Source organism: Chroicocephalus ridibundus, chromosome 6 (genome assembly GCF_963924245.1).
Source record: "Chroicocephalus ridibundus chromosome 6, bChrRid1.1, whole genome shotgun sequence".
Taxonomy (NCBI): Eukaryota; Metazoa; Chordata; class Aves; order Charadriiformes; family Laridae; genus Chroicocephalus; species Chroicocephalus ridibundus.
In genome coordinates, this window is record NC_086289.1 from 28700881 (window position 1) to 28726974 (window position 26094).

Sequence of the window (26094 nt, forward strand, 5' to 3'; positions counted from 1 at the left end):
ATCAGATAGAAACAACTCTCAGGTGAGAATAACTTAAAAGTGAATGGCAATGCATTTCTAGTTCAGCAATGTTCTGCGTCTTGAGGCTTCTGTACTTACAGGACTCACTTAGAGAAGCTTCTTGCTTTACTGGAAGTTCATTGTTCTGTTGGATAAAACTGTTATTATTTATGATTTATAAACTTCCCCTGGAGTATTCTGTGAATTATTTAAGTATGTGCTTCTGTGGCTGTTACATCTACATATGCTGCAGAGGTACCGTTTTCTTTTGGCTTTGCTGCCACAAATATGATATTCTATTTAGTTATAAGACATCAAGTCATTATCACTGATAAGTCCTCAGTCTGTAATGAAAATGATGGTGGTGTTCCTTGTGCATATTATATTTCAGGTGAACTCCTTGTTTTGGCTTATCTTCAGTGGCATTCACAATTTAACATTTACACAGCCATTCTGTGGAAATGTTGCGTATTTCAAATATGTATTGAGAAATTGCTTTGTTCTGCTCCAGGGCTGGGTTTTTTAAAACACATGAAAGTGTTTCTACAAATCAGGAAAGTACCCTTAAATATTTTCCTCACATTTTAAGTGTTTACCTCTTGAAGAAAACACACACCCCCAACATTCAAGTTAAAGTTCATTAAATTTCTATTCATATGCAAATTCATATTATATTACATGCTATTTGTATTTCCTATAGGTAACAAGATGAATCTCAAGTTACATGCCCTATAAATTAGACAATTTAACGAGTCTTTCTTATTTCAGATTGGAGCTGCTAGGTAAGTTGAACATCTTTAAATAGGTTTCCACTTACATTATGTTGAATCCTCTTAGACTGTATCACAAACCTTTCCATTATAGTTTTTTTTTTCTTATCTCAACATTTTTATCAAAACTTTCACCAACTTTTACAGAGGAGATCATCTGAGGGGAAGATACTTTAAAAGATGAATGCTAAAATGGAAAAATAAGCCTTAACAATTGTTTTCCTTTTAAACCAATTGGTAAAGACAGCATGTTCCAGTTTATCTTAACCAGCCTTTCTCTTACTGAAGCAGACATGTCTATTGCTCGCCTGTAAAAATGATGGCTGAAACCATAGTTTTTTGCATGGGAAAAGTGCATATGATGATATCTGCTGTACAAAAAATAGCTTTGATATTCTGGTTTTTTACTCTGTAGCTTAAACTCTTGTAGACTAGCAGACTGAGTCTTTTGGAAAATATTTTAACTATTTGAAATAACATAACTTTGCAGCTACATCAATAACATTCACGTCACTGAGGGCAAAACTTAACATACATAAAACTTTAAACCCAGACAGAGAAAATCAGAAGCTTTTTTTTTTTTTTTAAATGCAGGACTCTACACTGGAGAGTAAAACAGTCTGTTTTACTCTTGGCTTTAAATAATGCTGTCTCCACGGTTGTTCCACAAAATCTTTGGAGTGGCTTTTTTGCTGTTCCCATGCTGTGCTCAAGGTAAACCAGCAGGAAGTTTTCCACTCTCCAGTTTTGCACAGTTGCCTGAAGATGGGATAGATCAAGGATTTATACCAGGTACATGCAGTTAACGTCTCAATTTTCATCCAGATGTACTGTTGTGTTCCATTTTTATGCTTTGTAAACTCAGTGCTATGCTGTATAATCTGATGTGGGTTCTACTTGGTGGAAAATCAACAGATCTGTATTAATTCCCTGTATAAAGTAAGACGCTTAAATGTCTCCTACTTAATGATGCAATGGTTCAAGTCACAGAAAGAAGGGTATCGTTTCCCATAACACAAGAAACTTGTTGCTAGGCATTAGGTTGGACCTGCAAGCAAGTGCTTGAACAGCCTGAAAGATTCTGTCAGCAATCCCTAGACACAATTAAAAATAACTAAACCTACTGCACAAATGCCAGTGTTTTGCCTGGAGTGGCTCATTCACTTATAGAGTGAAGACCAACAGTTTGCTAATACAAATTTTCCATAAACATCACTGATCTGCAGGTAGTTTCCGGCAATGTATTCCCTATCCTTCCAAGGATCAATGCCTGAAAATATTCCCAATTTAAATCTCAGCAGTAAACTAAAATAGGGTCAAATAAACATTCAAAAAATTCATATTAAATTCACACGATTATTTCTGCTTTATCTTGAAAGCCAAGATTCAAACTGTAACGCAAAGTGCATAACAACTGCTTTTGTTCATAGGTTTCCTACCGATGGTTGATAATGAAGTGGAAGACATTATCCGTCAATTAGAACATCAGATTTCCAGACTCGAAGGAGGTAATTTACCTGCCTTTACTTTCTGCTGTAGCTGGATTAGTGGGCATAAACAAGATGAACAACAAAATGGCTTCTTAGGAAAAAGCCAGAATTTTCTGCAATTTTATTGCATTTCATTTCTATTTTGATCATTAGTAGATAGGAGAGTGCTAGCTCTCAAATGGAAGGGGGGGAATTAGTTTTTCATAACTAGTGGGAGATACCTAGGTAACAGCTCTGAAGCTGGCAGGAGAGCCAGAAATTTATCAATTAGAATTCCTGCCTATGCAGAAGAGTTCCATGGGCACCTCGTGCTCCTAATAGACAAACAAACCGAATGCTATGAACGTAACAAAACAATCACAACCGGATCACATCTAAGATCCTAGTCACTCAAGGACTGACATACAACCTTGTATACTGCAAAACATCTCAGAGGGCTTATACAGTGTCTCAAAGAAAATAATAATATACTTTTTCCAAATGTAGAATTCCTCATTTCCTTCACTCCTCCAACCTCTTTTCTTCTTCTCCTATTTCATTGTCTGTATACCTACGTTTCTTCCCTTTTTCTCCTCCCCTCATCTTTTCAGATTTCTTCTAACTTTTGGTGGTTGTCTTTTTTCTTTTTTTTATCTTTCATTTCAAATTGTCCTCTCCTTTACCTTTTCCTGGGTTTAATCTGAAGTTATGTAGGAAAGTAGCAGGAATTACAATTGGCAGCAAGGTGACCGCAAAACAATGCATAAATATTAACAGCTTTTACCTCACCTTGCAGTCCTCCACTTGGAAAAGATGATAACAGAATCTGGAGGAAAAATATTTGCTACCAATGGGAAAAGAGCTGATTTCCATGCTACAATGAAAAAATGCAAAGAGGCTGGAGGGTCTATTGCCACTCCAAGGAACCCAGGCGAGAATGATGCCATTTTGTACTTTGTGAAAAGTTTTAACACCTATGCCTACCTGGGGATGAAAGAATCTCTAATTCCAAGCAAATTCCTGTTCCTGGATGGTACAGAGCTGACCTATACTAACTGGTATTTACATGAACCTTCTGGCAAAGGGGAAGAGGAATGTGTGGAGATGTACACTGATGGCACTTGGAATGACAGAAAGTGCAACCAGAATCACCTTATTGTCTGTCAGTTTTAGTGCTTCCCCTTGCTGCTGTCTAGCAGGCTCCCTGGAATACGCTTGCCTATCCCTTTCCTCTTCATTTGCAGCTAGTGAAATCAGAAAATGCAGCATGAAAAAGAAAAGTCACTCTTTCCTAGCCTGATCTGTCTTTTAAAAAATGTCAACCATAAAGAGGAAATTACTTATCATGAAAGCAGTGGCCATTTTGTCTGTTCTGGTAGTCATTGCCCACTGAGTTCCTTCATACTCCTACCTGCAGGCTCCTGCTTATTACAAGAGCAAAAAGCAGATTTCTTGGGCACATACCTGAAGTAACTTACAGCCACAAGAACTTTCAGCACCCCTTTACCCACAAGCCTCTAAGTTGTGTGTATTTTGATCCCTTTCTCTAAGTTTAGCTCACCAAACCTATCTGTACTGACACTTCTATTACCCCTGCTGTTGCTCAGCCTGCATTTTTTTGGCCATCTTCACCCATAACGGGTCCCCTGAAAGAAGAAATCTTCACCCATAACGGGTCCCCTGAAAGAAGAAATAAGCAGTGCTGCTAGGGTTACACAGAGCTATGAGCACAAAAGGGAGTCTCACCCACCTTACATTTCCTATAGGAAAGCTTTAGAGTCAGCAGGTCCTTAACCTTCATATACCTGAAAATTGGTGGCCAGAAGCCACCTGTCCTGAGCCCCTCAGCAACTCCTGACTCAAAGTGGTAGCACAAGAACGCCATGTGGGATGTGTGTGAAAGAAAACACAGGAGCCAACAGGAGTTACAGTGCCCGTGGGGTTTAGGAAGATCAGTAGAGCCATGACAAGGCCAATTTTGTTAGGCTAGATAGTAGAGGGATTCGGATACAGCTGATTTTTGGGCACCACAGGCTTCTTGGCAAACCCTCGTTGGTATTGCCATAGGGCTGAGCTTGGTGGATGCCTATATTTCTGAAGCAGCCTATATTCTGCGCTCATTGCAGAAGCTGCTCAGAGTCTGCACCCTCCAGCTCAAGCTAAAGGATTGAGACAAAGCTCTCTGAACAACTTTCTTACTGGAGTCCAGTCACCTGCTGAAGTTGAGTATTCACAAGGTTAGATTCACAAATGTGCAGTGCAACACATGCATCCAGAAATGCCTATTATTCTTTTTCCTTACTCTGGGGCCATTGACTTCAACATAGCTTAGGCAATGAAGGCTCTGCATAAGCTCCTTGACATGGTAGAAAAGCTGGTTGAGGATCTGGGCATGCCTCCATATACATAAACCCAAACGCCTGGCTATTAGTCACACTCATTTGTCCTTTGTTAGTTCCAGCTTGGTTGTGGAGAGCTGAGCAAGGAAGTACCCGGCTCCAGGGCCAGACCAGCTCCTCTCAGCCTCTGTGTGACAGGGAGATGGAACAGTCAAAGTATGAAGGTAACTGGGGAGCAAAGGCGAGCTCACAGCTGGTGTGAACGCAGGGGCCACCAAAGGGACCGCTTGGAGCCTTGTAGCTGTGCACGTTGCTGTAATTCCAGAGCAGCAACTGGCCATGCACAACATTGCTGCAGTGGCTTAAATTTAATTACTCAAATATTTTGAGTGCATGTTCTCACCACCTGCTCTGTGACATGGCATGAATCTTTCTGGCCTCTGTTCAGCCCTCTGCTTGATGTCATGGCCTGTGAATCATTCTTGCTGTTACTCTCTGCAAACTAGGCGATTTATCTTACAGGTGTCTACTTAGGATGATTAATGCAGCAGGGCTAACGTCAAACCAAGACACCTTTCTGCTTGAACAGTTTGGTGCCTGCAGGTGATCTACCTCCGCAGGTTACTTAATTATTCACTCCAGAAATATTCAAATCCTTCATCACAATAGAATCACAGAATGGTTTGGGCTGGAAAGGACCTTAAAGATCATCTAGTTCCAACCCCCTTACCATGGGCAGAGGCACCTTCCACTAGACCAGGCTGCTTAAAGCCCCATCCAACCTGGCCTTGATAATAACACATACTAAATAGGACCAGTTTTCCCTGTTCCAGGATCTGTAAAGTTATCCCGACATATGCAAAGAGAAAGCTTTTGTGAGCAAAGTCCTCAGTTTATCCAATGCATCTCTTTGCCAAGTAAGGAGAACTACAAGCTGTTAACTAATGCCCTATTTCTGGACAACATAGCCAAAATATAAACTACTGAATCCTATATCAGGTAGGGTCTAGGTAGACTGTTATGTTAAACCCATTGAAACAGATATGCAGAGGGGAAATGGGATCTCAGGAGTCCATAGGCACTGTTCCACATTCAAACTCTCTTCTTACTCTTACTTACAAATGTTTTGCAGGTCACCAGTGTCTGCCTGCACCCATGGGCTCACTCAGAGTCTTCCGCCTTGCGTGACTGCTGTTGTGAAACTAACTCTGCCATGAGCACAAGGAAACAGGAACACAGGCATCGCCTCATATAGTAGTTTTCCACTCATCGTATTCCAACAAAGTTTAGGAAGTTTACAATGATTAACATCAGCCTAAGAATGAAGTTGGACCCCCTCAAACATTTAAAGACATGGTAAGTTTTTTATTTTCTCCTGCTTATCTCTAGGGGGTTAGAGAGTCATCTCAAAAGTTGAGTTAAATCCAGATGTGTGAAAGAAAGTGTCTGCCTTCAGTGTCAGTCTAATGAATGTGTGACACAGCAGAAATGTTCCCCCACCACCTCATGTTCAGGCACTCTCTCCTGTGGTCTGTCAGGGAAGTGGGTAAAGGACTTAGTGTGTTACTCCACAGCTACAGATGCTGGCCCGCTTTGGACACTCTAGCTACTTTTGGTAATAGATGAGGCCCTAAAACCTCAAAGCAAGCAAATCTCTCTCACCCTGCCTGAAGCTGCTCCCTCTAGCAACCCTGCTGACAGCAGGCAGGTCTGGAACCAGCAATCTTGGCCTGGAAAGCAGATTGGTTTAGCATTTGGGCACCTAATTTATTTCCTAAATCCAAACAAAAGGACAGCACAGCACCATCTGATTTGTAGAAAGACAGGATTCCCCAAGGCTGGCAACTCTTTACTTCAAAGTTATTTTCTGAAACATTTATGAACTTATTTTAAAAGCCTAATCCACCCTATCCTAACTTCAAATACTAGCTGTGCCTTATAAGACTGCCATCATTCACCCCGTATTTACCAGTACTTGTGCATGTACTGGACCACACAACTTGCTGACAAGCCAAACTGTGTGATGTTCAATTTCCAGCCAATGGAGAGCATCACTTCCAAAGGTGAGTAATGACAATAACACCAGGATTAAGTAAAATTAAAGTCATATTAATCTTAAAATCTAGTGAAAAACAGGATAATCAGAATTCTCGCAAAGAAACTTAAAAAGGAACTTGGTTTTGGGGGGGAAAGTGTGCTGATGCTGCTTCGTACAGGGGAAAACATTTTTTCCCCCAACCAAATATTCAGAAAATTGTTTAATTATCCATCACAAGAAATTATTCTTAGTAATCATTATTTCCTCTAAAAATATCCTAGTTCATATTTTCTGTGTTTTGTAAGAGTTTAAAAAAAAATCTATTGCCAGTTAGTTGACTTTGAGGTCTAAAGGGACATGCTTGAAGTCTGAATTTACACCCCTTTGGCTATCTCCACTGCAAGACAGAGCGTTGCACAGATTTCAGTGTCCCCACCAAGAGGTTCTTAACCCAGGCCGCAATTTGGCCTTCACATCTTTCCTTGTCATCAGACAAATACTAGATGCAGTACCATGTACAGATAAAAGGGTAATTTCTCAGGGACTGTGTGGTGCCGCCTCCACAACAGTGTGGAGCGGAGCCAGAGCTGACTTAGCAAAGCCACTGAAAGGGTTTCCATGTGCTTTTTAATCGATGCAACAGACTCTGCAACAGCCTGACTATTACCATGATTTTTCAAATTTTTAAATAAAGTTAAGCTTGTAAGAAGCAAGTGGGTTGTGGAACGTACATAGTTGGAAGAGAGTTGGGTGTATGAATCCCTTGGATTTGCAATAGCCTTAGGGGTATCAGGCCTCACGTGCTGATGGCTGCATGTGCTACTCATTAAATAACTCAGATTCTAACTGGTTGTTATTATTATCAGATTATTCACTTCTCGGTAAATAAGATGATTTACAAGGAAAGCCCAAGTGGTTTCCTGGCAAGAAGAGGACCATCATTTCTCACTACAAGTGACTGTCTCCTAAAGCAACTTGTGCATGTGTGAACAGACAGCTATTGTTTTGCTGATCCTGAGCAAACTGTTGTCAAGGCAGAACGGCTTCATCCTTTCTTTGGAAAAGCTTGTGCCACTTTAAGAACACCAAGTGGGAGGTGATAGAGGCACCACTGTACAAACAAGTACCTGTGCAGGCTGCTGCGCTCACCTGAGCCTCGCAGAGCCGAGGGGACGCTGCCCTCACCTTCCCTGGTTTGTCTGGCAGGTTGAACACCACCTTCTCTAACACAGACGCCGGCTGCCTGACAGCAGAGGATGGACGCCCAGACAAAGCGACTCCATTTTACCTGCAAGACACCTTGAGGACTCTGAGCAGGTAAGAGTGGATGGAAAAGAGCTGAATGACTGCAGGACCATGCAAGCTTTAGAGAAAGCCAGAACTTATTTACTTATTTCAGGTAGTCAAGTTGAGAGAGATGCAAACATTCAACTCAAATTCAACCACTTGCTGGCCTTCCTGCAAAAATAAGGGGATAACTAAATTATTTCTAATTTGGTTACGAGGTTGTCAGCAGGGAAGGGATGAAGAGGAAAATACAGAGTTGCTGTTCATGTAATTTATTTTAAGTTCACTAGTATCAAAATAGTTTGTTAAATGGTTTATAGAGTTATGTCTGCAAGTGCACTGCATAAGGCAATCTTTATTTTTTTAATATTTTTTTTTTTAATTGAGCAAACCATCAGCTTGTGTAAGTTTATTCTAAAGTGTTTAAAGTCTAAATATTTCAGACCAGGAAAAGTCTATTTGACTTACAGGTGTATAACACCCCCCTCTGCAATACATTCAAAAGTCAGGAAACTTATATGCCAGGAACTCTAAGATAACACATAAAGACACCTTATTAGATGAAATAGAAAAATCAGAATTTACATATCCAGAAAAAGTGATTTATGCATACTTTAATAGCAGCAGAGAAACACTTTTGTTGCATCTTAACTTTCATGGTAGTCACCTGCTTACTTTGGAAGTGAGGTGAAACATACTGCAACTACGTGCATGATCAGCAAAACCCCAGCAGTGTGCTACAGTACTTTGCATTATTAAATATGCTGTCTTCATTATACCTTTCTTTTTAACATCTCCTCCCAAGTTTTGTGCATCTGATTTCTGCATCCAAACTTTTTTTTTTAATTCTTTAAGCTAGATTTGTGTCCTAGATTTGCAGCTAGAAATGAATGTGGAGACTTGATACATGGAAAGCTAAATGTACACAGGTTCTGCTTAAAAGTACAGCATGCTTTATAAAGGCTGAAATCCTTTCAAAAATGAATACTGAAATATTTATAATTATCACTGTGTTCAATTGTTACTTGTAGAGGATACATTTATAATACAAACAAATACAGTGATATCTCTTAATAATTTATGATTCTGAATATTTTCATAACACTATTCTGGTTTGAAAGGTTTGGCCCTCCAGGGATCAGAGCAGTGTTACTAGATCTTTCTGAGGTTTTTACATAGTTGAAATACAGCCTTTTCTCTAAGGTACTAAACTCATGAATTTGGTTCCTGGTTTTTACAGGATTTTTAAGTGACACTTTCAACTTGCAGTAATAGTTCTCTCTTCATCATCACCCTCATTTCTAGTCAATTACTGTGCAAGAAATCCAGGTCTCAGAACTTTTCACGTTCCTACTGTTTGCTGCCTCTGCTTACAAAACATAGTCACAGAAGTGGCACAGGAATTCACCTTTCTGCAGCTGCACACTATTACGAGGCACACTGCAGGCATTGCAGCAGTGATGACCTCTTCAGAAAACTAGTCTATACATGTATAATTATCTTTAAATATTAATAGGAAGTTGGCAGTTATGTTAGAGAGCAAGTACACAGTAACGCTCATTTTCCCTACTTGAAGGCTAAAGCTTTAAATCACTGACTGAGCAGAACAGGAAGCAGAACAAGTTCATTACTGTTGCCGGTTTAGCCCTTTTGACTTGTTCTTCCATTAAAATAAGTACATGCCTGGGAGAAGAAGTGTTTGCACATCTGCAAAATGGCAAGTGTTCTGCAGCTCCAGTTGTACTAAAGCAACTGGGAGTCGATCTGTGTATCTAATTGGGCAGCTCTCACATCTAGATAATGAAAACCCTCCCCACATAAAGAACTATAAGCCCTGTTTGTATAACATACCGGAAACTCAGTATCACATATCTGGTTTTATCTGATATACTAAATTAGTATATTTTAGTGGAATAGATGACCTGCTAAACTATCAAAAATGATTGTGTAAAGAGATAACTAATATTCAGTCTTTAACATTTCAGATATATATTTTTGCTTAGTACTATTAATTGTGGTTTTTCATCCAATCCAACTGCATCCATCTCCACCAGGAGATTAATCTCCAACAGGCAAACTAGTGATTAAGCACTGTCACTTGATTACGCAGAGATAAGTCTGTGACCAAGATATTCCCAAAAGTCCCAATACAACTGTATTATGTAGAAGTTCTTTTGTACTGTCTGTTCTAGCTTCAGTCGGTTTCAGTAATAATGAAAATCCAAGCTTATGCTGAATAAGACCCTGCCTTTGGGTGTGGAAAAGGGAAGGATTGATTCTCAAATATTACTGATATATATGGTACATATATAATTGTATGTAAGTAGTACAATGGAAGGCCTGGAGCTCTTGTAGAAAACTTGTCCTGGCTGATGGGTCTTTCTTAAAGCCACAACCATTTTCTTTGACGTAGGAACAGTTTTTCCTCTTCCCTCCTCCTCCCCCCCCGCAAGTGGAATGTGGAAGATGCCATCAAGCGAATTGTGATTAACGTGACAAAATACATGATAAACACCAATACCACGCTACCTGCTTCAGGGACAGCAGCAAAACCAAGTCTCCCAATATGTGTTTCCAGCCAGGTGTTTGCAAATGATACTTACTGAGATCCATATGCCTGCATTTGTCAGTATTTTCTTGCCTACAAGAACATCTGGGGTAGAACCTAATGCTGTTGCCAAGAGTTTCAAATAACACTAGAAACAAAGATCTTAAAGCAGGCCACCCACCACAAAATTAAACACTGAATTCACCTGTTTAGACATTAATCAAGGGTCTAATTTCCTTGATGCGCTTCCATAAATACTCAGTCACAAACCTATAAGCAAGTGTCAGCCTGAGGCATGTTTGTGCTTGCTTTACAAATATTTAGCAGCAAGGTTTTTACTCAGTAAGAGCACTGAGTAGTTCTCCAGTGGGGAGTTTGTTCTGTTGCAGGCACTGAGGTTCTTACCTGCCTGAAGTATTCCAACTCCAGAAATCATTTAAGAGTCACAAGATTTAAACAGAACCAGTTCTTTCCAAAAGCATGTAAATATGGGTGTAAACCTGAAACGCTGTGTTAGGGGAGATGAAGGAATTGCAGCTTTTCTGTTGGAACTGAAGAGGAAAGGCAAACAGTCTTTACCCACATTTCTTGTTTGCTTCCAACTGAGTCTCTTTTGCTCTCAGGTGCTTTTTGATTGACATTAAATGCTGTAGTTACTAATCAGAATATTCTGATAGAAACAAGAGGAAATATAACTCAATTCACTGATATGAAACAGGCCTTGCACACCGTTCTGCCTTTTAGTGGCTGCACTTATGAATTTACTAGTGTCCCAAAGACTTTTAAAACTTGCTTTTCTGTTTCCAGAGGTGAGACAGTGGTACTAGATCTGTGACCTTTCCAAGGAGGCAGAAAAAATTAATACATGATAGTGAACTACTCTGAAGTTTGGAGGTAGACAAATTATATGAATAAGTGCCAGTTCAGATCATCTTTCTGCCCTGTGCCAAACATCTTCAGAGGAACCATAACTGAGACCAAGTAACAGACCGGGAGGCCACCACCTCCCACAAGCATCTTGCTCGGGGACCTTCTCATGTTACAATGACCTCTGTAGGCTTCAGAAGGCTGTCTTAGAGCTTTACACTTCTTCTATAGACTGCAAATCAGCCTTTTTGGCATAACAGCATTGCTACTTTCAGTACTCAGCCTCATGACACACTGAGGGCCCCCTGGTTGAGATAGGGGATAAATACATGTGGGTTTTCATAAGGTTTTCCCTACCGATAGTTCTCTAAAATCAAAAGATATTCATGAGTAACTTGGAGGGGAAAAAAAAAAAGCAAGATTAGCACAGAAAAATAACTGACTTTTTAGCATAGGTTCGTTACAGCTAGAATCAAAGATTACATTCAATACAGCAATGCTGCAGCAGGCAGGACAAGCACTCAAATAGTTTCAGCTGGTGGGGAAAGATTGGGGTAGATTCCTTGCAGGGCAGAAGCCACAAGACAGCTGTCTCGGCTGCACCCTGCCCATCTGCTTCACTGGAAGAGAGCAGCCCATGCCGAAGAGCAAGTCACCCTGTCTGCCTATATGTGGTTTTGGTTTTTGCTAATAATCAAGAGTTAATACTGCAAATCAAATGGTCAAACGATATTTTCTGGCTTTCCTATATAGCAGCAGGCTGTGAGCTGGCAGACAAGTACACCAGCTAAATACTGCAAGTCTTTTATTTTCTGCTTATAGGCCTCTGCAACAGTTGTGTGCCATGATCTTAAAGATACTACAATTCATAAATAGATCTGTGCTAAGATAAGGGGAGCAGTGAAGCAATCCACAATCTAAGACATGCAGTTTTACGAGGCCTACTTTAGATTTCATTAAACATATGCAGTTAATGAAGCATACCAGCTTCATTTCCAGAACTACATAACAAGGTTACAATTTTGTTTTCTGGGGAGGGTATAAGGATAGAATTGTGATTTTTCTAAGGAAGGGTTTTGTCCTCTGTGATAAGATGACCCCTTCTTTAGGGTCCAAAAAGGCCCTCCATCAACTATAGGTAAGAAAAAAAAAAAAACAACTTTAATTTGTGTAGCTTCAGGCAAATCTTAAATGAAACACTGGAAATGGAAGGTATAACCAGAAATCACACTTCTCTAAGAGGCTTTTTTTTCCCCTCCCTAAATGCCTTCATTATTTTATACACCTCTAAAGTCATTTATTGCCTTCCGCTCCAGTCCTTGCAGAGGTTTTAGTCCTCTACCCAGCTGTTAAATTTAGGGGACAGATCTAGAGCATCCTTCACTGCAAAATATTTTGTGGTTTAGAGACCAGATTTGATATGCTCGCATGTTCACTGATGAGGATTTTAGTTGAGATAAAGAACTTGCAAAAGACAGTGTTTATTTATGCTGAGAGAAACACCACTGCTTTTGTAGTTCTAGAGCCATGTTTGCTTGGCTGCTATTTTGATTCATTCATACCCTCCCATAATCAAAGCTTAGAGGTTTAGAAAGTTGGCAGGGATACTGACTGTTTGGAAAGATTATTTAACCACACAGCCTGTGTGCATCAAACACTGTCAATGTGAGAAACACCTCGTTAACTGAGCAGCAGTCCCAGCTCTTTCACAGCTGTACTGAGTGAAACCCAGGCAAGCAACACTGGGAAGGGTCATTGAGTCATGGCCTCCAGCTTCTGTACTGCTGGTTGCACAGCACCGCAGTTTAGCGGACTCGCTTGTCAGTGCCCCTGTTTCTGTTTGGGATTGATTCCATTGTCGTGAGTGTACCTGATTTATGATGCATCTTACTGAAAATTATGTAATATATGATGTATGACATGACCCTCTCATCATACGGGTATAGTTACGAAGAGTTGGTGATGCATTCAGTCCCCAAAAGACCAAAGCAGGCTGCATACGCACCCCAAGCTGTGCAGCACTCACTCACAAGCTGAGAGCCCAGAGCCTTAAAACACGAGAACATGAGTGCAGGGAAAGAACAGAATGGGCGGGTGAAGGACAAATTAATAGTTTGGGGACATTATATAATTATATCATCAATCAGCAGCATTTCTAGCTAAAGCAAATGTAGTCAACAGCTCCAATAGGTGAACAAGGCCCTTGGCAAATGAACTGCTGCTCTTTACAGCCTTGACTCCTTGAAGCTGTCTCCACGCTATCACAGACCTTTCCATCACTTCCCAATCGCTTCTGCAATATCACCCTCACTATTATTTTCTGACTGCAGAGCATTTCGGCTCCTCAGAAGGTCCAAGGCAGACAGAAGCCCAGCAAGGCCTCCCAGGGAGTGCTTCCCCCAGCAGACACATGTAGAGCCATTTTGTCTGACCTTTGTTTCACTGACAGCGGTACAGCTAACAGGACAGCGGTTTCTTATCCAAGCATAGTGACACATTATGTCTTCTTCACCAAAGGATGAAACAGAGGGGTGCCTTCCCCATGGAGCCTCTCTTGTCTGCATGAACAAGCACACCTCACCTTCCTCACCTCAAACCATAGGATTTACTTTCTCAGCAGAGGAAGAGAACAGAGCTTTCCTTCATCCTCAGCATCCAGGGTGTCTAAGAATGTCTATTTCTTACACAACATGGTATATAGTTCAGCTGAAGATCACTGGACGTTTGTTTTGTGGCAGTTTAACTGCTGTGACCCTCCCTCACAGCCAGGATTTAAGGAAAGGGGCAGTGCTCTGCTCTCATCCCCACCAGCAGTGGATGCTCTCACTGGATTATTTTTTTTCCCCTTAGCCAGGTCCCAGTGAGGGATCACTAGAGCAGAAAATGGGGACAGGGGATTTCCCACGCAAACTATGGCTGCATAACTGCTTGTCCAAACAGGGGAGTTGCAACAGACTGGAAGAGGAGAATGAGGAAGAGAATGAAGTAACGAGCAGCAAGCATTGAAAGGAAAGCTGAAGAAGGAAGGAAAAGTAGCAGAAGCAAGAGGTTAACAGAAAATGCCTGACAGAGAAAAAGGCAGGAAGAAGAGACCACAAAGCAAGTCAGAAATGAAGATATTTAAAGGAATTAATTGATGGAAAAAGAAAACTGAATTAGAGGACAAGAGGCCTACCTCTGTTGTTCCCAGCGCAGCAGCTGCGTGCAGCCGTGAAGCAGCACAAGGCAGCTCCCCGAGCACAAACATCCCTCTCCCACAGCTGCCTCCCCTGGTTGTTAACAGCCTCACACTTACCTTCATCCACCCACAGAGGAGAAAATAAAAAAAATATCAAGAGAGCCGCAAGATAGGTCAGAATATAACGCAGCCTAAAGAGTTCCAGAGCACAGCCCCATCAGTCAGAGCCGCAGGCCTGACCAGATGAAAACCAAGCTATTCTGTAGCTCAGGTGACACCAGACACAGAGCACAGCTGGCTGCAGGGAGCCAACCTGGTGGGCAGCATTCCAGGACCATCAACCATCCTGCCACAGATATGTGGCTTAGCTGGCAGGGACACAGCCATCAGCATGCCCCAGGCCCTGAGCTAGGGGAGCTTCACCCCTGTTCTCCATACTTTTTCCAGGTTTGCAAGACATGACATTAATCAGAACTGTAAAACTTGACACAACCTTGCAAGAGCTGAGGTTTCTCAAAAGGTCTTGGTACTGTTGCAAGGCAGACACTGACCCTGGCTAGGCAGGCACAACTGAGCCTGGAGAGAGAACATATTTTCCACTGTCAAATTATGTGTCTCTCTCTAGAAACAAAGCTGAACTGGCACCTCAATAGCAAGAGGAGGAGGTAAATATGAAAGAAAGGTAGACACCAGAGAGCCAAGGTTTGACTGAGTATCAGAGTCCAGTTAATTTAGCAGCCAAGAGAAGCTCCATCTAGAGTCTGCCTAACAGATTGCTAGCCTTCGTTAAGGAATATCATTACCTAAATCCTCTAGGATTTGTTACCAGACATCTGCTGCTCCTCCTCACAAGCCACAGCAAAAAAGCTCTGAGCTGAGGGCAATTTTAACACCATTAAGCCAGGTACAAAATTGCTGGTAGCTCACTAGTTTCCCATATATGCTCATATTCTTCTACTCTCTCCAAATAAGCATATTCTATCAACCCTGTTTCAGTCTTCTCCTTCTCATAAGGATCATGATTTAGTGACAGAAACCCAGTATAGCACCCACTATGAAAAGTGACAGACAAACCTGAGATCTCCTCTGGTGAAAACTAGGCCAAATTCCCAGGCCAAAGGCAGCACTTGCAGCCCCTCAAGAAACCTCCTTACTACCGGGGTACAGGGGCAAGAGGTTGCGGGGATAAAAAGCCTGCTTAATGCCTGGCTACCACCTTTTATTCACCTTCATTATGGCTTCATTATGGCTTTCAGGTGTGTGGCTCCTGTGCTGAAGGAATTGCATTGAGCCCTTGACTAACTAGGACACACCTGTTAACAGTCCTGGCTCCATGTCCCACTCCTTCCTGGCTGGTCTACTCTTTCTTTTTCTATTTTGCAAAACTAAAGACTTGAGACTTACTATCTCTGCTTCTGCTCTGCATGTATGCCCCAGTGCCTGGATGCTAAACCTCCCTGCATCTTAAGCTCATACTTGTTTGATTAAACCATTTCAAACAGAAATTAGTTTTCAAAAGATTTAACAGTTTCTTTAAAATATATCTGTAGCCATTTTCAAAGCACGTAATTTTTTACTGAACATCTGTTGAAGCTCTCTGGCAAGCAAAAAGTTTCTAAAGCCTATTTTACAGGAAAAAAAAAGAGATAAAGTACACATTCTGATGACAGATGACTTACAGTTCTCCCTTCTTTCCATTGAATCCTTTTATTCTCAGCTTTGGCTTTGATACACGTCAGTGTAACCATCATTTTGTGTAATGATGCTCTAAGTGGGAAGGAAGGGCCTTAAAAGTCATAATTTTAAAGAGAAGGTGACAAAGGCTGGCCCAAGAGTCAGGAAGGGTGTTTCAGCGTGGACATATTGTCTTACACCAGAATCAGCGACTGCAACTGAGCCAAAATGGAAAGGTAGGCTGATGCTCCCCAGAGGCTCTCGAGGGGACATAGAAAGAGAGAGCAGAAGCTCCTCTAGGCCCTGCAGCCGGGGAAACTGTGTTTGTTCTTCAGGATGAAAAAATAATAGGTGAAAGACGCTGATAGCCCTATGCAACACACACACCTATACAGCCATAATGCCTATTTGCAAGAAAGTAATGCAGTGTATTTTTTGCTTTACAGCTTCAGGCTCTTGAAATGGAGGAAACCATGTTGGAAACAATCCTGGCCCCATGGGAAATACTGCTGGTCATTTTTGCTGCAGTGCTGATCATGAGTTTTCTCATGTTTCTGCCCCCCGCTGCGGTGGTTATCTGGAGAATGAAGCGTGTGCCACAGATCTCGCTGCATGGCTCGGTGTGAGCCAGCCCCGGTAAAAGTTGTAACACCACCCATCCCTGTGAAGGATGGTTCAGGATGATAACATCTCTGAGGATGACTGTTACTGTGTAGGATCCATCCAAAAATGATGGGTTTCCCAGTCTATTGCTGATAAGTTTATGTGAAAAGAGATTGTGTATAATTTTGTCTTCATTTACTGCGGTTCTCAGCACTTTGCCTTCCATTTTTTGGCTATATTGTAATTACTGTTGTTGGCTTAGTTCCTAGACTGACTTCTTCTCTTGCATTACAATGGACTGAAAGGAAGACTGAAAGAGAAGCAAGCATAATGCAGCGTTGTATTCCCTTAACTAACATCAAGAAAGCCTGCCTTTCTATAGTTACGCTGTAAGTATTGCCAAGGCCTTCAGCTGAGGTGACTGACAGTTGTGCAGGTGGACATACCGACAGCCAGCGGTGTGCTCTGGGGAGGCACTGGTTTACTCTGGTTGTACTGTCAAACCTAGAAAAACCCAACGGGGAATTGTGCAATAAATAAGGATCTTGTGCTGCTTTTGTCTGATCTGAAAACTTACTGGCCTAAAATATTTTTCCTTTCTTTCCATCTATATGAATGTTCCTCTCCCTGCAAATCCCGAGTGCCAGAACACAAAGCCCTCCCCATCCTGGGGTTAGAGCAGGAGCATGAGGGACAGCACAATGCTCAGACATGCCTGGCCAGACACCGAGTCGACATTAATATGTACAGCAACTATTTGCCTAAATTATGTTACGCAAATTTACTCTGGGAAATATTGTGATTAAGTTTCCTTTAGTTTTTAGCTGTGTTGTATAGGCTTATTGGTTTAACTTCCCTTTCTGATATATAAAAAATACAACAAAACTGCTTCTCTGCAAGTTTATGAAAAAAAATATAAAATCAATCTCCATCTTAATATCAAATTCATGCAACATCAAATTAAAGCTTTCCAGCCTGATTCTTCCACCTTATGGGACAAAGATTAGCAGGATTTCTGATGCACAGATTTAATGGTTTCTGTTAGTTTAAAAGAGCAATGGGTTTGATTTCTTCATAAAATCCAATATTGGGTTTCTTTTCTTTTGTTGGTTGGTTTGGAAAGCCACTGGAATAGCTTAATATAACTCAAAGAAAAATGTTTTTTAGCACCAATAGAAAAATTATAATGGAAAGTGCTCAGTGCTTCAGATATTCTGTTTGAGCATCAGCTCGTAATAAATTGGCTGGAAATGAAAGACCCAAAGACGTTATAATTTAATTTGATAGAGATTATTTGTTTGGCAGAAATAAACAAACCCACCAGTGATTGAAGAAAAATCTTGCTTTTCTTTAAGACTAGAGCACCTTTGTCTCCAACACAGTGACCTGAGTTACTGCCTCACGGTTGATGAGCAGCTAAAGCAGCCAACTCATGCCTTTGTTGGTGTAATTGTCTGCTACACTCATAGTCGTATGACTGACTGGTTCTGGGCCCAAAAACAACCCATGGTTTTTTTGCCTGTAATGACTGGATTCTGAGTCAGAAAAATAATGTGTAATTTTCTGTATCTGAATCATTTAACTGATTAATGAGGTAAAGGTCAATTAGACATAATGTATCGTGTAACTATGCTGTCTGTGTCTGAGAGATTCACAGGCATAGGGAAAAAGTAAAGAAGAGAAAGGAAACACAAACAGATGATCTGGCTGTCTTCAGATCTGCGGCATCAGTGTTTGCTCAACAGAAGAAAATTAAAACAAAACCCCAAGCATGGATTCCACTTAAAACCAAGCAAGCGGTAACTAAGCTTTTTGTTTAGATTTCGTAACAATTCACGTACATGTCTGTTCTGTAGCTACAGCTCCACAAATAAACTGTATCTCTAGCACTTTGGCCTTTGGTCTTCACTTGCACCAAGTGCCAGGTGGCCAGTGGCCCGGGCTTTCTGCTCTTTACACTTCTTACTCTGTGCCTTTGGTTTTCCAGAGTACATACGTGTGCAGGGGGGATGTGAAAGAGGGAGAGCTCACAGAAGGAAGGGGATTGGAGCAGGGACAAGTTTTTGTATTTCATGAGAAGAATCAATGACAAAAAAATCACTTGGATATTAGTTCATGTTTAAAGCTGTTACAAAATCAGACGACAAATTTTTGCTAACTCTAGAAACAGCCTGTTTAGACAGGTTTAGAACAGGTTTGGAAATAGAATGAAGAGGGGGGAAAAAATGGGGAGGATGAAGAGCCAGAAGCTGTGGAAAGCTTGGGCTAGGACCAGCAGCTGCCCTGGCATTACTGTGCTGAGACCAGAACATCTCATCTGGTCAGCCCAGCGCCCAGCCCAAAGCCCTAGAGCTCTACCCTACATGTGGCCTGTCCCAACTCTATTAACAGCCAGACCTCCGTTACTTTTGTACTTTGCCCCAAAGTGAAGTCATAGCTTGTGGTAGCCACAACCGCTGCCTAAGGGAGGCCCCGCAGGTGTGTGTGCCGCATACACCCAGGGAGCACAAGGATGTGTGAGCGCAGAAGAGCGCTTGCAGCCCTGCACCGCTGTTAGAGCGAAACAAGTGTCAATAGGACTTTCTTTCCAGAACCACCGTGGCATTGCCCCACAGGGATGGAACAGAAGAGACTGAAGCTGATCCCTGTCACGTGAACCAGAGAGCTTCTCATCCAGGTCCCTCAACACTCACCTCCTTCACCTTTTTGGCAGAGAAGACGTGATGCAAATATCTGCTAGTTTAGGGCAATGCCAGTTCTCACATTTTGTACTGGACCAAGATGTCACATTTCTCCTATCATTTTGCCTGGTTGCAGCAAGCATACAAGGCGCTTTTTGACTCCTAAAGGCTGTATCTTTCTGTGGGATGTCCTCAAGGTGCTAAATATAGGCAAACTCTTTGAGTTGTCCCACTAACAAACTGCAAGTTTGTAGCTTATGCAAATCACAGCACCTTGAACAGCTGTATGTACAGCCTGATTTAATCCCCAACCAAGCAGGTGTGTGAATAAAGAATTATACCCCTACAGCTGGTAACTGTTGTGACTTGCATTGCTTTAATGGTCATCAGAGCAACAATCATGACTAGCTGGCAACTGTAAAAGCAACTAAAAGTATAGCCCTTTCTCAGTAAAGATGACCCCTGACAGAAGATGATTTCTGATAACAATCATTGTGTTTAGCTAATGACTGCATCCATTAAATAACTCTAATTCTTATTTAATTCCAGCTAGACAAATTTAAGCCGTAAAAGTGATCTTCATTCTTTGAAACGCCTCTGCCATGAGCTGTTAGCCTATATATCTGTACCCAAGAGCTGAGGCCAGATTATGACTATGATCTCTAGTCCTTTAACTAAATAAAAGCTCTATGTTTACACATCTTAGCAGTGATTTCATTGCTCTGCTTCTCTTGTCGAAATACCCATGTCAAATTGCAGATGGCTGGTTGGTGGCACAAGTGTTTTTGGTGCTAGTAACCGCAAATGATACAATCAGCTTCCTTGTCACGGTTGGAGCCGTCAATGCCTTTCTCACCAAGTTCTTTGAGGAAGACGTTTAGCTGCTCTGTCTGAGTTTCGGTGAAGGCTAGTGTGTGCAAACAGGTGCTGTTGGTAGGGAAATAGGCAGATTCAGCTCCACTGATGGCGATCTCAGAGGCTGGAAAGATCAAAAATAACAACAACAAAAACTAACTAACTAACTAAAAACAGCTGAATTAGCATACCTTTGTCCTCATCTTTAAACAAGCGCCGGCATTCTCGTTTTCCAGACTAAAGACTTCAACTTGGAGTAAAAGTGCCTACAGGATTGCTTTTGGTAAACCTTGGGAAACAACTACTCTAGCAACAGGGCACTGTCAACAGTAAAATATTTTCCATTAACCATAGGAGAGATAGGCTGGCCCTTTTGTGTATGTATACACACATTTATTTTTAAATTAAGGCAATAACAACGGAGTCAGACAGCCTGTTTCAGGTCACTGGTTGTCCACGGGGCGCAAAGGGAGCAGCCTTAAAACCCTTGGGCTGCCACATGAAAACGGCAGCAGCGCTGGCTGGGGGCCAGCACCTGGCTTTCATGGTATGTACGCGCACAGAATAGTGCAAGTGGTGGCCAATTTTGCTGAGGTTCTGCAAGTACTGTTGCAAGATCTTCCCAGCGGGGCACACAGCCCTTGTGCAAGGTAAGGTTTGTGGTGAGATGATACTTATTTACTGTTTTTTTTTAAAAAAGTGCATCTTCCCACAAACGTTGCATACATGTCGTATTTGCTATGCCAAGCTGAAAGCTCACCAGCCCAGGCCTTTGTGGTAATTTTAAAACTGACATGATTTCTGGTTCGGCAGTTTGTCCACTCTCACAGTGTCCCATATACCAAGAAAAGAGAAACTTTTCTTTCCTCCTTTTTCTAAACCTAACAGACTGAGCCTCCCGTCCCTGCGACCATATGTGTCTGAGAAACACTCACGGTTACAAACAGCCAGTGCCTTTCCCCCAACAAGCTGCGTTGTCCAGGAGAACCCGGTGGCATTGCCACATACTTCATACAGCCTGCTTCTTCTGAGGAACTGAAAGTCATAACCCTTGGGAAACACAAATAGGGAAAAAACAAACACACGTTGTCTTAGGCTACATCATGGTAACTGTAAGATGACAAAACATTCAGCCAGTGAAGGTCAATACAAACACTACAACTTCTCCCTGCCCAAAAGAAAAAAGAAAAAGAAAAAGGTATAACAAGGAAAATTATGCATTACACAATAAACACTTGTAAATTAATGACTGGCGTCAGCAATACAGCAGCAGTAAACCATGACTATTACCTTGTTGCACATGGGTTTGCAGTACTGAGCATTGCCAATGGTGACACACACCAGCCCGCCATTGCGAGGGGCTGGTGGGAGCGGGCACGGAGGGAGCTGCTTGCAAACTTCCCAGTGGGTTAAAAAAAAAAAAGAAAGAAAGAAAGAAAAAAAGAAAAAACAACACATCAGAATGAAAGTGAGTATACAAGTCTCCCCTTCCCAAGCAAACCACAGGCATACTCAAGGACCTGGACATGGGTGGTAAGTGCCCCCACTAGCTGACTTGGTCAAAGTAAGCATCTTTAAAACCATTTATGTTTTTCTTGGCAACACTGAATTTTTCCATCACTTGTTACTGTGGCAGCGGAGTCCCTGTCAGCCTCAGTTACACTTTAAAAGTGGTATTTGCATTCGCAGCACAGCCAACTCGGTACTAATGTGTCAAAAACTACCCAAATTGCTTGGTAGACGATGACTGAAGTGCCTGTTCGCAGACGCCACGGAAGCAGTTGCCGGAGGGCAGAGCAGCCCTGCTCCCCCTGCGGCTCTGGGCTGCTGCTCAGCATCGGCAGCTGGGCTGCAGGATGGTGGCACCCCAGGCGCTGGTGCCTCCCAGACACCTGCCAGCACAGTGGTTAAACGCCCTGGCTTTCTGGCTTGTTGCTGACATATCTTTTATCTTATTTCCACCCCCCCGCCTCAAGAAATGCAGACACTTAAAGAAATTTTCTTAGAGCTTCTCCACTGCCACTTAGTCCAACAGCCAGCAAAGAGGAGCATCGGTGCAGGAGGGGCCTCACATTTCTCTTGAACAGGGCGCAGGAGATCAAGTGCTTCTTGCAGCCTCCAGGCAAGGAAATTGATTGAAGCTTTTTCACCCTTGGTCATCATTTCATGAAAGCATTTTGAATATTTCTATGGAGTTAGGGGAGAAAAAGGCTAAGTTGAAGAGAAAAGGCCTTAGAATTAATTTATGAAAGTGGTCAAACATTTTTTCCTTTGCTTTTTAAAAATGCAGAACAAGAACCATCTTGAAAATTATATAGCTTTACGTAACACTAATTTCCCCACAATGTTTTTGAAAACAGTGGCTAGGTAGGGTTTTTCCATTATATTGAGTTCAAGAGGGATGACTGGTATGGGGGTGGGGCTTTTTTTCCTATATATATGAAAAGATGCCTTTGTAAACAACAGTATGTATCATCTTTCTATACCGAACATTGGTTTGTTATTGTTATCTTGCAGACTTTGTGTGTGTGTATATGTGTGTGACCATGTGTGGACAATGCAGAGCTGTAGTAAACCCCACGACCAAACACAACGTCCTAACAGACACCAGTTACTTTGATCTTACACAGGTGCAAGAAAAATAACAAGTCCAGTTTTTGGTGGCGGCTGCTGAAGCACTAGCCAGCAACGGCTAACTCTGCTTCTCAGCCTGAAGCTTACGGAAACGTTGTTGAAGGTGATGGGCATCAGTCACACGAAGAAAATAACGTAATTCAAGTCTCAGGGGGAGAAAAAATGTCAAACGCTGGGAGAAAATCTCCTCAGGAAGTGCTGCCCTCAGCCTTTTTTTCTGCCCCCGTGTGATGAGGACGGCGCTCCAGGCAGAAGTTCACAGCGCATGTTGATAGTGGACCCACCTCCAGCCGTTAGGTCTGTATTGCTGTTGTCTCGACCATGTGTCAAAATTTTTTTTATAGGCTTCGTCCTGGTAGTTCTTTACCATTTCTGCCATGTTCAGGGGCACTGTCTGATCGCTCCCTTATGATATGCCGAGCATAGAGGAGACAGGGGCACTAACTCGTAAAACACAGGCTTTCAGTTGACTCTCTTTATTTGTAGTTAAAACATTTAGCACTTAATTTTTGAAAGTGGGATTGAAAACAACAATATGCATGTAAGGCAAAAGACGTAACTGTTTATGTTCAAACCACTTTATGTAGTTGGGGCAAAGCAAAACTGGAAAATACATCTATAAGGATGTGGTTTTTTCTTAATTTGACTCTCAGTAGCAGGGCCAAATACATGGCAGGTCAAATGACATTAATCTTTTTGTGCCTTTCCATCTCATTCCCCTCCCCTCCATGTACTTCTCTTTGACACCAGGCACCGGCAGAGCGATACCCCGGGGCGGTGGCAGATGGGGCTGGGCCACCCCAACACCACGGAAGGTGCCTGCAAGGCAGGGCCAGCCTCTTACCTCAATACTCTCATTCACATCATCTATGGTTGCACTTTCACATTCATCTGGACTGGCGAAAGCTCCGATTTCAGTAAAAGCTAAAAGACAAAGAGCAGCAGGTACATAGCTGGTAAATAATCCCTCCCGACACATGAGCAAACCCCAAATACCGCATAACGCTACTTGTTTATGGGAGTTGCGCCACTATGCTGCGGTCCTAGCGCTACCTCGTATCCCTGAGGCAACCAAGGATCAAATGTGAATAAACTGGGCAAATATTGATTTATTCTAAACAGTTAGCAATGTGATTGTCTGTTTGTGTCCACCCGGGGCTGGGTTCCCAAGTGGGATACTTCATTTCTCTAAGACAGCCACTCTTTAAAAACTTGTTAGTCCTATTCAAGAACAGCAATATCTTACCTGCAAGAAGCACTGCTAAACTTACAAAAAACAGTGTTTTCCAGAGCAGGCAGGGGTTGAACAGCATTTTTTTCTGCAGGAGACCAAGGGCTCGTTACTTGCTTGTGGAGCCGAAAAGCTGAGGCACTGGAGTCAGGCACGAAGCTGCCGGGCTGCGGGTCGCGAGTTGGTGACAGGGTGCCTCGTCCCGGGGCAGCGCTGTGATAAGGGGATGCACATATTGCCCAACTTGCTGGGAAGCCAGTGGAGAGTTTGCCAGCATGGCTCAGGAAGGGCGAGGGGAGGTTTCTCCTTATCGTGCTGAGGCAGTCTGGCTGCCCTGCTGCTGCCAGCCCCACCGGGACATTTTCAGATTAACTGGTTTACTGTAAACATGTTTGGTGTATGCACACTCCTGCAGGCTCTTGCTCTCTCCCTGCCCACCCATCTGTCTGTGTTTGCCTGTCTGTCTCTCGCTCACACGCAGACATACATTCATACAGAAAACATAAGTACGCCTTACCTGCAGGGCTCAACACTGTACATCATGGTCCAAGAGAAACCTCAGAGCATCAAATGATGGCTAAAGAGATTTGGACCAAGAGAATGTGCTCTGCATCCTGTAGCATCCAGTTTTGCTACTTGGTAAGGAGAGCAAGTTATAGTTTCCAATTCCAAGCTTCTGAGTTATTAAATACAGAATAAACAACGCAGTAACAGCAGCAGAAAAGGGAAAAAATGAAAAGGAAAAAAAAAACAACAAACCACACACAAAAAAAGAGTCCTAGAACATGAACCTGCTTTCAGCGTGTGGGTTCTATCACCCCCTGCTCTCTGTGTGTATATTGTATCAGCAGCTGCATAGTATTTCTATTTGTGGTCTTGGGGCGCTTTTTTCACGGTGTCAGAAAACTCATAGGCTTATACCCATTCATGGGCGAGGCTGAACAGCTAGGAAAATTGCCTCAAAAGTTCAACCATTTCTACCTTATACATTTACAAGCAGATGAATCCAATTATCCAGATAACGCTCAGGTGCTGGGGGTGTGACCGACTGACCTCAGCCTGTAAACTGCAGATTTCAGAGTCAGGGCCCAAGAGCCTGTGGCACCCCGGCCACTGCCAAGTCCCCGCGCTGGCCTCACTGGCCCACCAAACCCGCCCGACACTTGCTCCCTTGCCAGCAAACCCTGTCACAGCTGTTACTGTCACCCCCAGAGCAGAACTGTTTGTTTTGTCTGCAGACAGTTGAGACAGAGACATTCTGCTTTCATGTTCCCTTATGCAACACATTTATTTATACAGCGCTTTTTCAGGTTTCTTTTTATTTATTTTTTTCATTCGCTTGTTTCTGCGAGTTGCAGTATCACACATTACGGCCAGGAGATCCTGAAGAAGTGAAGCCCACGGTGAGGCCTCCACCACATGAACAACGGGCTCATGCCATCTCAGGGACAACTTGCTAAACAGGTGTGTGTGGGGCTGCAACACTTCCACAAAACAGTTCTGTGGCAGCATGAATGGTGTTAGTAAAATGCCTTTGTATACATTACTGGCTGGTAAAAGTTCATTAGCAAAACAAGTCTTTAATAATGAAGGCCAAGGTTTATGTTTCTAGGCAGACCAATAGGACCAGGCTGCAAACAGTTTACATTTTTGAGGCTGACACACACAACAATCTTTTTCCTTGTACGATGAGCAATATGCAGCTGGGAAAATAGTCCCTGGGAATTTTTTGCCAATACATTCTTTAAGATGCGGATGGACTTTAACGTATTCTCCTGCCAAAATGTATTCAGGTGTCCAAGGAGGGCCATTGATTAATACTATAAATCATTGAGAGATCAGGAGCTATGTGCAAACCTACTGCTTGTTCATCTCAATTTACACAGCACATGTAACACATTAGCACCATTAATAGCACTT

General features: G+C 42.4%; 2 protein-coding genes across 2 annotated transcripts; one reads left to right on the plus strand and one right to left on the minus strand.

The window, feature by feature from the left end:
• The first annotated feature begins 299 nt into the window (after positions 1–299).
• LOC134517039 (pulmonary surfactant-associated protein A-like) lies at positions 300–19670 on the plus strand. The gene is made up of 8 exons (XM_063338084.1): positions 300–782; positions 1365–1562; positions 2201–2278; positions 3036–5934; positions 6508–6641; positions 7483–7712; positions 7823–7933; positions 16617–19670. The coding sequence occupies exons 2-4, from the start codon at positions 1415–1417 to the stop codon at positions 3410–3412; spliced, it is 603 nt and encodes a 200-aa protein (XP_063194154.1). The 5' UTR covers positions 300–782; positions 1365–1414; the 3' UTR covers positions 3413–5934; positions 6508–6641; positions 7483–7712; positions 7823–7933; positions 16617–19670.
• A 137-nt stretch (positions 19671–19807) lies between these two features.
• Positions 19808–24428, minus strand: LOC134517037 (uncharacterized). Its single transcript, XM_063338081.1, has 6 exons — positions 24190–24428; positions 23788–23867; positions 22382–22496; positions 21600–21706; positions 21245–21359; positions 19808–20433 (listed from the first exon to the last, which is right to left on the minus strand). The coding sequence occupies exons 1-6, from the start codon at positions 24254–24256 to the stop codon at positions 20246–20248; spliced, it is 672 nt and encodes a 223-aa protein (XP_063194151.1). The 5' UTR covers positions 24257–24428; the 3' UTR covers positions 19808–20245.
• Between the last annotated feature and the right edge of the window lie 1666 nt (positions 24429–26094).